The sequence below is a fragment of the Podarcis gaigeae genome, assembly GCF_964106915.1.
Source record: "Podarcis gaigeae genome assembly, chromosome: 13".
Taxonomy (NCBI): domain Eukaryota; kingdom Metazoa; phylum Chordata; class Lepidosauria; order Squamata; family Lacertidae; genus Podarcis; species Podarcis gaigeae.
Window position 1 is genome coordinate 26,568,409 of NC_139689.1, and position 12,172 is coordinate 26,580,580.

The 12,172-nt window shown below is 39.0% G+C and overlaps 2 protein-coding genes across 2 annotated transcripts in view; both read right to left on the reverse strand.

Moving 5' to 3' along the window:
* LOC310830551 (olfactory receptor 6N1-like) overlaps positions 1-12,172 on the reverse strand; it is a gene marked incomplete at its 3' end in the record, with an annotated part of 236,827 nt that overhangs the window by 34,051 nt on the left and 190,604 nt on the right. The window lies entirely within an intron of this gene.
* LOC310830833 (vomeronasal type-2 receptor 26-like) lies at positions 460-12,017 on the reverse strand (the record flags this gene model as incomplete). Its single annotated transcript, XM_083710670.1, has 7 exons — positions 11,895-12,017; positions 6,355-6,458; positions 5,835-6,123; positions 3,842-4,699; positions 3,251-3,478; positions 2,511-2,637; positions 460-1,364 (listed from the first exon to the last, which is right to left on the reverse strand). Exons 1-7 carry the CDS (start codon positions 11,997-11,999, stop codon positions 460-462), a joined length of 2,616 nt encoding a protein of 871 aa, XP_083566796.1. The 5' UTR covers positions 12,000-12,017.

The following is a 12,172-nucleotide window of genomic DNA, read 5'->3' on the forward strand; positions in this document are numbered from 1 at the left end:
ATATTTTAATGATTGGTATCCAGATGACATTGATTTACTGTGCATTATAATTACATGCGGCTATATCGTATCATTGGTTTTGAACTTACAGTAAGTCATTTGGGTGAATGATGCCAGCACTGATCATGTGTATGTGGATACACACACAAACACATTTTTTTTTTTAAAAAAAAATGTTCCAAGTCATTTAAATGCTTGGGACCCACACAAGGAGGAATCATCAGAGTTGATAATTGTGCCCTATTCGAGTTAGGATTCCACTGACCAGTTAAACAGTAATTGTTTTAGCCGACCAAAGTGAGAACCTAGTTGAAATGGAATGCATATAATAATTTAAGGACAGATGTTTGCTCAAGCAAGTAGACATCACCAATTTCTTATAAAATCCCTCCCACCAGAATTTCAAATGAACTACAGACAAAAGCAGAAAACCCCTCCCCCCGAAAAATATATATGCACTCATGTTCTTTTTTTACCAATTAGTTGTTCTCTGGTGTTCAGCTCAGGTCTGAATATAATAATGTAGCATTTAGGGGAGAAGATGCAACCCAGTAATCCAACACCAGAGGACAAGATGGAAAAGATCTCCACAGCTACCATATATTTTCCTTTGGTACTCAGATAGGTGGGAACAAAGGACAACCAAACACTACAAAACAACAGCAGGCTAAAAGTGATAAATTTGGCCTCATTGAAACTGTCAGGTAACTTCCTGGCCAGGAAAGCCAAGATGAAGCTGACAATGGCCAGCAAACCCATATAGACTAAGACACCATAAAACATGACAACTGAACCCTCATTACATTCAAGTATGATTTCCCCATGCAGTGAGTGCATATCCGTATCTGGGAATGGAGGGGATGTACTTAACCAAAGAGTACCTATGCAAGCCTGAATAAAGGAGCAGAAAAAGACAATATAATTTGCCAGCCTTTTCCCTATCCATTTCCTCATCCTGGATCCTGGTTTCGTTGCCATGAATGCAAGAAGCACAGTAATGGTTTTTGCCAAAACACTGGAAAGGGCGACAGAAAAAATGATGCTAAAAGTGATTTGTCGGAGAAGGCAGGTCACCTTTCCAGGCTGTCCAATGAAGAGAAAGGAGCAGAGGAAACAAAGCAGGAGGGAGATGAGGAGGATGTAGGTCAGAGTCCGATTGTTGGCTTTGACTATGGGAGTGTTATTGTGCTTCATAAAAGTCCCAAGTACGAATGTTGTGATCAAAGAGAAAGAAATAGTCAAGATAACTAAGATGAGCCCTAAATTTTCTTCATAAGAGAGGTAGCTGGGGACCTTGGGAATGCATTGGGTTTGGCCACTGTTGGGATATTCATCTTCTGGACATTTCATGCAGGCATCCATATCTGAAATAAAGGAAGAGCTGTTTAAATATTTCAGACACTGATCAATATATAGCAAAAGCGTTGGTTCTTAACTTTTTTGGTATTACAGACCTCTTTAAGAATCTAATGATGGACACCTTCATCAAGATTTAAAATGTGCATGAAAACATAAACAGAAAAGTTTGCATTCAATTTATTTAATTTCTTTGGAATTTTTATTTTTTCTCACATAGACAGAATCTAAAAACAATCTTCACAATCTTTCATGTTGTCTCATGAAACAGTAAAACATTAGGTTGTTGCACTAAGGAACAAATTTTCCACAATGAGTTCTCATATCTGATATTGGATATGCAGAAAGCAGAAATGTCCTTTATTATGTATTTATTTAAATAATTTATAGCTTGCTCTTCATCAAAGTAAGATTATAAAAATCAAATAAATGAAAAAACATTAAAAGAAGAGTATATACTTGAAATGCCAGGTGTTCCATTACTAAACGTTTATCTTGTATACCCTATTGTGACTGGGACGTGGGTGGTGCTGTGGGTTAAACCACAGAGCCTAGGGCTTGCCAATCAGAAGTTTGGCGATTCGAATCCCCACAACGGGGTGAGCTCCTGTTGCTCAGTTCCTGCTTCTGCCAACCTAGCAGTTTGAAAACATGTCAAAGTGCAAGTAGATAAATAGGTACCGCTCCGGTGGGAAGGTAAACAGCGTTTCCGTGTGCTGCTCTGGCTCTCCAGAAGCGGCTTAATCATGCTGGCCACATGACCCGGAAGCTGTACGCCGGCTCCCTCGGCCAGTAAAGCAAGATGAGCTCTTCCAGCCCTGAGTCGTCCGCTACTGGACCTAATGGTCTGGGGTCCCTTTACCTTTACCTATTGTGACTGGAAAAATCTTGGAAAGTCTGTTGGTGACTGTGGAACTACCTGGCAAGGGATCTTCACACCATCCCTGTGAAGTTTCTTAGACTGAGAGATAGGGATGGACACAAATTCACTCAATCCCATACTCTTTGAAACTCTTAAATATTATTAGAATGGTATTTTATGATTTGTTTAAAATTATGTGTTGCAAAATATTTCTATATGCATTCAAGGGGTTACATTTTATTTTGAGTTATGGAAATACAAATATGATAATTGTGCCCGCTATTCCTCCCACCTTTATACTTAGAGATCCTTCCTTCTGGACACAGAGCACAATCATAGCAGCAAAATTTCTCTCCTTCCTTCTTTTTCCTGCTGTACCCAGGATAGCAGTAGTCATTGCACACAGAAAGGGGAAGCACCTGTACAGAAACACTAAAGAGAGATTAGTAATGAGAGCATAAGAAATCAGATAAAAAAGCAGGTTGGGAGAAGAAAGGAAAACTCCCAAATGAGAGAAGGGATGGTTCACCTTTCTCTGTGTTGCCTAGTTAAGATTTACTTGTGGAGGGGACTTTTCATGTTTCATTTTCTGTTCCAGTTTTTTGCTTTTGTTTTCATTGGCTAGAATGTGTCCTTGAACTTTGAGATTGCTTACTCACTGCCTCTATGGAGAGATGTATGTTTAGTAGTGTATGTAGAAACGTATACTTTTTAGATAGGTGGATATAGCTCCCTTAAATATGGAAAAATCTGTTAAAATGAGAAGGGTCCATTAAAGATAATACTGAGCCCACAATCCTGAAATCAATTCATGAAATAAGTTATTTATTTATTGGGGGAGAGGAAAAATAAAACATAAAATTGGAATTAATCAGAATTAGAACTGGAATATAATAACGTTTTCAAAAAGGTTCATGAAATAATATTTCCTATTGAGATTAACAAAAATCAAAGTTGAAATATAGTTAGATGTCCTCAAAACCTTTGAAAATTTTGAGTCAAAACATCAAATGCCACAGAACTGTATCTCACCTGATTAAAAACTTTATGCCACACAATTTGATCATTATTTATGCTTAACTCTTTTCCTAAAGGTGCATGAGGATCCAATTTGCCTACTTTGATCCTAAACAACGAACCATTCGGAGAAATAATCCAGTTTGTTACATCAAAACCTGTAACTAATTCTCCATTATCATCAAAAAACACTGAATCCCCAGCACTATTGTTGAACAACATGGTCCTTAGAAAATGATGGACCTAGATAGAAAGAAAGTATCAACAAAGCAACAACTGTTTGAAAACATTTCAACAATGTATGTGGTGACTTCATCCATTGGGCGATCATGTCTTGTTCTTGAATTGGAAACCTTATATGATTATTTGATATTTCTAATGTTCATTAATTTCCATAAGCTCCAGGTTAATGTGTGACTATGAATTGAAATAACCATATTTTATCATGGAGCAACCAATACTTATCCAAATAGATCTCCAAAAGGGGGAAAAACATGAAAGGAAATGAGAAGCACCACAGAAATAAGAATTGTATCATGCACACTTAGAATTCATTGTGTTTCCAGAAGAAAACATAGTCTTTTTAAAATGTTCAGTTGTAATTACCTGCCATGGTTGCACATTCTGAAAAAACAGTTCCTGTCTTTCTCCCAACTTTCTATATTTGGAACTGGATTTGTAAATGGCTTGCAAAGCATGAGCCACAGTATAGACAGCATTGTAGACATTGTAGCTGTGGCCAGTCATTTCCATTTCAAACAAGGTCCCAGGAAGACTCTCCAGCTTCTCTCCTCCAGAGCAGTATTTCCTTTCCTGATGCTGCCCATTATACATATCTAATGAACAGTTGAATGCCTGTTCCCAAAAGTCCTGGATAAAACCATCTCCTTGGGCCCATGAAGGGCTTAGCATCTGAAGGAAATTTTGGAATCCCAATGGTTGATTTGAATGAACCGTGAAGGATATGGAACCATGGAAAGTTTGTAAATCCCAAATCTTTTGAATAGAGTGTGATGCAAAATCCCAGTGGGATGTAATAATCCACACTTTACCCAGAGGGGGCAAGTCCACCAAGGGTGCTAGAAACAACATCATTCTTAGAACTTGAAAGGATGGAGGTTCTCCATATACAAAAAATACATTGGCCTTTCTTTCAAAGACAATGATATAAGCATCCATGTGCTTAAAAAACCAGTCTAGCATCTCATCCATATAACTCCATTTTGGTATGTTTACTATGAAGTCATAACAGATGCCATTCTGGGTAAGCATTGGCACTATTGTCTGTAAAAACCTATTCCCTTTGTCATCATCCACGGCAAAAAGCCCAACCCATGTCCATCTGAAATGCTGAAGTAACTGGACAAGTCCTTTGTGCTGCTGGGCTTCATTGGGGACCATCTGGTACAAGAATGGGAATAGCATTTTTGCACTTTGTACTGCTAAAAATGATCCATAAGTGAGCTGTAATAAAATCCATGAATATTTCTCAGACAGATTACAAGAGAATTACAAGAGAATAGTAAATCAGTATTTTGGAGTTGGTCCTGTAGGTCATCTAGCTCAATATCCTTTTGAAAACCAGAATCACAGTTTCTGCAACAATGGCTGTTTCATTTGTTTATAATTGAAGTACGTTTAGTCCGAATTTTGAACCTTAAATAAGTACTACGTTTGCAGCAATAGAGAATGAAGCTTTGTCCTCTTGTATGTGGCAACGGCTTAAGTCTTTGAAGTGTGTTGAAATGTTGCAACTTGGACTTGTTTTCAAGATACTGAACATACCAATTTCTTTCAGCCTTTGATGTTTCAACTTATGTTTTCCATACCCCTGGCCCTATGCACTGTCCTGCTCTTAACCTATTCTGAAATGAGTGTATTCCTTTTAAGTGTGGCAATAGTAGTCACCATGAGGTCTTACTAGTACAAAAGGAAGAGGAATTAAAATTTCTGGAGACTTGGAAATTATGGTTGTATACAGGTAAAGCTAAACGAAGGGGCCTAACTTAGTCATGTTGGGATTTCACAGCCAAGTCCAGCCACTAGGGATGACCTGCCATTTTGCTAAGAGCTCCTCTGGTTGTATTTCTGCCTGTTTGGACCGTTTAATCAATTTCAGATACTCAAAAACAAAAGAATACTGAATTTTCTTTATCCACACCCCACATCATAAAATCTTAAAATGATTCTCTGTCTCTGCTCTGTTAGAAAGCATGCCGTTGCATAGAACACAATGTCTCTATGCAGGCCACATCCCATACTGACCCTGTTCAAGCCGCCTGTCTAAATAGTCTATTTGTACCGTGATGATGCCTAAGCCTGCTAGAGGTGGAAATAGTTGTGTGTTCTCTGGGTGTAAAAACTGCTTGCTCTTGTGTTTCTGGAATATCATGGAATGTTCAGAGGTAAGAGTCACATCTCTTGATCCCTGCAATTTTTTGCCTCTGTTCCCGCACCCCTGGCATTAACCATAAAGTGAAAAAGTGTTCCTGCCCATCAGCCGCCCATGATCCAAAAGATTGCAGAAACTTTCTCTCTAATTATGATGGTGTATCACTATTGTAAAAATATATTCATACCCCCTATGCACACAGTTTACCTGTGGTGTCTTGTGGATTGCTGAAATGATGGCCACATTGGCAGAGATTTCAGAGATGCATCCTCCAACAACAGCAACCAGTTTGTTCTGATTTTGACATTTGAAGTTAGGAGAAAACCTTTTTTGCTTAGAAAGCAGGCTCAGGGTGGCCTTATAGGTCATGCTAGCAGTGTAGCTATTAAGAATGTGGAATCCTAGAGAAATGTTTGGTAAGATGTTGGGGTTGTCATTTATCTCTTTTACAGCAAAGGCTAAGGCCAGGATGTGCTGGTAGTCCTTAGGCACTGAACTGCAAGGTAAGTTACAGCTATTTAATAAAACAACAATGACAGAAGCAATAAAACACATTTGTATTATTCATTTGTCATCTGCATCTGTTCAAGACTGCAGTGAAGAAAACAAACTCAAAGTATAATGAAAATAAAATATCTCAACTGAAGAACTAAATGCTCAAAATGTTTTGGGATCATGTTTTTGGTTAATATACTGAGGAAAAGGGGGAAATGGCATGGTCTCTTACATAGATTCACCAATCACATTCTGTGTAGGCTGTTCCAGGAGAGAAAGTACATTATACAAGAAGAAGACTTGAGAAACAATCCCACCAATCACAAGGTCCCCTGCCTGGTAAAATTCATGAGGAATAGGAAGAGGGTCATCATGTATGCTGCAATTAATGAAATGTGACTTGCATACAGTATGACACAACAGTGTAAGCAGCAACACCATCACTGTCATGATCCTGTTCACAAAACGTCCCCTCCAATTGTCACTTCCCATGGTATCCTCTATGCGTAGCATTGCAGTTGCTACAGCATCAATCAAATTGTAGTTAACACTATGATTGCACTGATTTACAACTTGGCTCGTTATGGAATTTGGGTGCCAGTACCCTTGTGTTCTAGTTCAGGGCTTCTCAAATTGTTGTTTGTGGACCACCAGTGGTCTTCTTGCTTAGTTCAGGCTGTCCACAGCATGTCTGTAAAGAGCAATTAGAATTCCATTGAACACAAGCTGTAATACAATAAAGTAAAGGATTCAAAATTGAAGAAGCAATAGTATGCTATTTGAAATTGTATAGCCTCAGCACCTTAAAACTGCTACAACAGGCAGACCATTAAGTGGTCTGCAAAGAACCTCAACAATTTTCTAGTGGTCCACGGCAGCACCACTGTTCTAGTTAATATTGGTCATCTGTTTCTCTCTTTGAGCTGGATAAATTAGTGGAACGTGACTCCCGCTGATATCAGTGGGTCTCATACTGTCTAGATCCAAGTCTGTATCTCCTCACTTTACTTTGTATGTATTTTTCTTTAAGGAAAAAGAATAAATCAGTTTGTGGAAATATATCCTATCATATAAATGAGAAATTATTCAACAGAAAAATGACAAAGCCCTGCCTCTACTTAGATCTTATTCTGAAGAATACATGTGTTTTATAGCTCTTCTTCAGACCTTTCTAGCATGTGCTGAATGTCAGTTGCATAAACCAGCAATTTCAACAGGTATTATTATCATTCCCCAGTGTATTGTTGACTTGCGATGTTTTATTATGCATAGGCTTGGTGTTTGTGTGTTCTTCCTCTATAGCAACTCTTTGCACCAACCACGGCTGCTCTCCAATTTCATATGTCAGGGAAGAGAGGGAAGGAACCAAGATGAACCATTCCAGTTGATATAGAGTCCTGCCCTGGTTCATTATTTTTACATACCTTGCAGTCTTTGAGGTCTCTTTCCTCTCTGAATTACTTCAAATAACTCTCCTCAGAAAATCCCTAGAACTCTATTCACAGAATACCCCCCCTTTATATGACAGTCCCTAAAGGACAAATGGGACTGTGCTCTGGAAACCCCCAAAGTGAATTTTGAGTAGCACTCATATTATAGGAACTGTCACTTAATTATGATATGAATGGAAGTGATTGAGGGTTATTTTACTGAAAGATAAAAGCTCCATTTCATGATTGTTCTTATTTTTAAAGTCACTTTTGGTTGTGGGTTTCCAAGAGCTCTTCACTGAGCTTTTTAATGGTTTTTTAAAATCACTTGAAAGGCATTTTAGCAACTAATATATGTATGTGGATATTTACACACACAGACACACACACACACACAGAGAGAGAGAGAGAGAGAGAGAGAGAGAGAGAGAGAGAGATTTGTTCCAAGTAATTTAATTTTTTGGGACCCGCACAAGAATGAATCATATGAGCTGATAATTGCATCCTCATTCAATCTTGGATTCAAATGCAGAGGATTTTAGCAAACTAAAGTGAGAACCATACTAAAAGTTATAGAACTCTCCTAAAGAAGCTTGGATAGCTCAGTTGGTAAGACCGTTCACCTTTCACTGTCAGCAGTGTTGCGTACGGGCATCTGGGTCCTCATGGTGATCCTAGAAGGGGCAGGAGATTGATGCCTCCACCCAACCCAAGCCCCAGCCACGTCATGCCTGCCCAGCCAATCAATGCTGGCAGGATGTGCAGGTGTTTTAAACCACAGGGCTTCTCTCTCTCGGCAATTAGGCAATTAGTTTATTGGAGGCGAGTTTGTAGCCTCCCCTGCCGCTCCTCGGTAAGGGTATCCTATTAAAGGGACCGGGGTGTGTGGATCCTGTCAGAAGCCCATACGTGGGCTAGGGCCATGCCATGACCCAACGGAGACTCCTCAGGGTGCCCCATCTGATATAAGTCATAGGGCTCCCCCTTCTGGTACTTTACCCTTAGTTCAACTCCCTGCAAACGGGCAGGAGTCAAGATATAGCCGGGCTTCAGCCAATGCCTATGCCAAACTGACCACATCTGTAACCAATAAAGTTGTGGCCTGTTTTAGCCCATTAACATACATACTTGTGTCTGTGTGTTTATAAATCAATAGGAAACTGTGGGGCACAGGGCTTTGGCACACAAAGCATGAGAATTAATCTCAGGGTTCTTGGTTTGAACCCCATGTTGGGCAAACGATTCCTGCATTGTAGGGGATTGGACTAGATAACCCTTGTGGTGTGGTCCCTTCCAGCTCTACAATTCTAAGATTCCTTAGAAAATCCCCAGAACTCTACTCAAAGACTGCCCTTCCACCTCCTATGGTGATCTGTAAAGGACAAAAGGGACTGTGATCTGGGCACACCAAGGGGAAATTCACTACTCAAATGATATAAATGGTCAGTGAATTATGATAAGAATGGAAGTGTTTCAGATGATTTTGCTGAAAGTTAAAAGCTTTATTTAACTTTGTTATTTTTTTGTGGGTTTTTTTTTAATAAAAAAAAAACCCGACATGGAATGGGGGCTTCCCAGAGCTCTTAAACACCTTTTTATTCTTATGCTTTCTGGATAATGGCCCTTTGCAGTAGATATGAAGTTGATAATGCTATGTTAAGAATATGTAGAAGCAAGAAAACACATGACCCAGGAATCTCTGAAAGTTGCTATATTTTGCTTCCCCCCGTTCCTCCAGTATAAATTGCTGGTTTAACTATTTTAATTGAGACGCTGTTTTAATAGATAAACTTACTGTACATGTTAATGATTGGTGTTCAGATGAAATTGATTTACTGTGTCTTTTAATTACATGCGGCAATATCTCAAAATTGGTTTTGTACTTAAGTCATTTGGGCGAGTAATGCCACCACTGATCATGTTTATGTGAAGAAATTTGTTCCAAGTCATTTAAAGGTTTGGGACCCGCACAAGGAGGAATCATCTGACTTGATAATTGTATCCTCATTCAAGTTAGGATTCCACTGCACAGTTAAACAGGAATTATTTTAGCAAACTAAAGTGAGAACTAAATTGAAATGAAATGTTTCTGGCCAAACCCTGCATACAAAAATTGAAAGACAGACGTTTGCTTAAGCAAGTACCCATGGCTGAATTCTTATGACATCCCTTCCACCAGCATTTCCAATAACTACATACACAAGCAGAAAGAAACATATGCACTCATGTTCTTTTACTTTTTTCTGCTGATTAGTTGTTCCCTGGTGTTCAGCTCAGGTCTGAATATAATAATGTAGCATTTTGGGGAAAAGATGCAACCCAGTAATCCAGCACCAGAGGACAGGATGGAAAAGATCTCCACAGCTACCATGTATTTTCCTTTGGTGCTCAGATAGGTGGGAACAAAGGACAACCAAACACTACAAAACACCAGCAAGCTGAAAGTGATAAATTTGGTCTCATTGAAGCTGTCAGGTAACTTCCTGGCAAGGAAAGCCAAGATGAAGCTGACAAGGGCCAGCAAACCCATATAGACTAAGACACCATAAAACATGACAACTGAACCCTCATTACATTCAAGTATGATTTCCCCATGCAGTGAGTGCATATCCATATCTGGGAATGGAGGGGATGTACTTAACCAAAGAGTACCTATGCAAGCCTGAATACAGGAGCAGGAAACGACAATAGAATTTGCCAGCCTTTTCCCTATCCATTTCCTCATCCTGGATCCTGGTTTGGTTGCCATGAATGCCAGAAGCACAGTAATGGTTTTTGCCAAAACACTGGAAAGGGCCACAGAAAAGATGGTGCTAAAAGTGATTTGTCGGAGAAGGCAGGTGACCTTTCCAGGCTGTCCAATGAAGAGAAAGGAGCAGAGGAAACAAAGCAGGAGGGAGATGAGGAGGATGTAGGTGAGAATCCGATTGTTGGCTTTGACAATGGGAGTGTTATTGTGCTTCATAAAAGTCCCAAGCACAAATGTTGTGATCAGAGAGAAGATAATGGTCAAGAAAACTAGGACAAGTCCTAAATCTTCTTTATAAGAGAGGTAGCTGGGGACTTTGGGAATGCATTGGGTGTGGTCATGGTTAGGATACTCATCTTCTGGACATTTCATGCAGGCATCCATATCTAAAATAAAGGAAGAGCTGTTAAAACGATTCTGACATTGATCAATACATAGCTAAAGCATTGTTCTGAAGGCTTGATGTTTTATTGTGTTTTTAATATTCTGTTTGTAGCCATCCAGAGTGGCTGAGCAGACGCCCAGTTGATTGACGGGGTATAAGTATATCATCATCATCTTAACTTTTTCAGGGTCACCATCCTCAGAGAAAAAAATCACATAAATACATAAACAGAAAAGTTTGCATTCAATGTATTTGCTTCAGAAAATTATTTTCCCCCACATGGACAGAATCTAAAAACCATCTTCACAATGTTACATGTTGTTTCATGCTACAGTTAAACATTAAGTTGTTCTGCTATGCTGTCAATTTATAGTGGTACCTTGGGTTACATACGCTTCAGGTTACGTACGCTTCAGGTTACAGACTCCGCTAACCCAGAAATAATACCTCAGCTTAAGAACTATGTTTCAGGATGAGAACAGAAATCATGCTCCAGCGGCGCGGCAGCTGTGGGAGGCCCCATTAGTTAAAGTGGTGCTTCAGGTTAAGAACAGTTTCAGGTTAAGAATGGACCTCCAGAACGAATTAAGTACTTAACCCAAGGTATCACTGTATTCTGTTCTTTGTTTGAAGTATTAATCCTATAAGCGGTATCCTATAAGCGGTATTATCAAAGTGGAGAAAATAAACGTCAAGGCTGGGATTCCACAAGTGCAGGCTTTTCTATGCTGCTGTGGAACAAATGTTCCACAATAAGTTCTCACATTCAGTATTGTATATTGAAAGCAGAAATGTCCTATATTATGTATTTATTTAAATAGTTAATAACCTGTTTTTTTATTAAAATAAGATTATAAAAATCTATTAAATATTAAAAGCAGAGTATATTGATGAAATGCCAGATGGTCCACTGGGAAAAGGGCCAGGAAAAGGGACTGGAAAAATCAAGGAAAGACTTTCAGTGACAGTGAACCTGGCAAGGGATCTTCACACCAACCCTGTGAGGTTGCATGGACTGAGAGATAGTGATGGACACAAATTCACTCAGTCCCACACTCTTTGAAACTCTTAAAAATTAATTATTAGTTTTTTGTGTTTTTTGTTTACAATTTTGCATTGGAAAATACCTCCATATGCATTCAAGGGGTACACTTTATGCTGTGTTATGGAAATCTGAATAAGATGATTGTGTCAGTTATTCCTCCCACCTTTATACTTAGAGATCCTCCCTTCTGGACAAGGAGCACAATCATAGCAGCAAAATTTCTCTCCTTCCTTCTTTTTCCTGCTGTATCCAGGATAACAGTAGTCATTGCACACAGAAAGGGGAAGCACCTTATAGAGAATCATTATAGAGAGATTAGTAATGAAAGCATAAGAGAGCACAAACAAAAGCAGGTTGGGATAATAATAATAATAATAATAATAATAATAATAATAATAATAATAATTTCTTATTTATACCCCGCCTATCTGACTGGGTTTT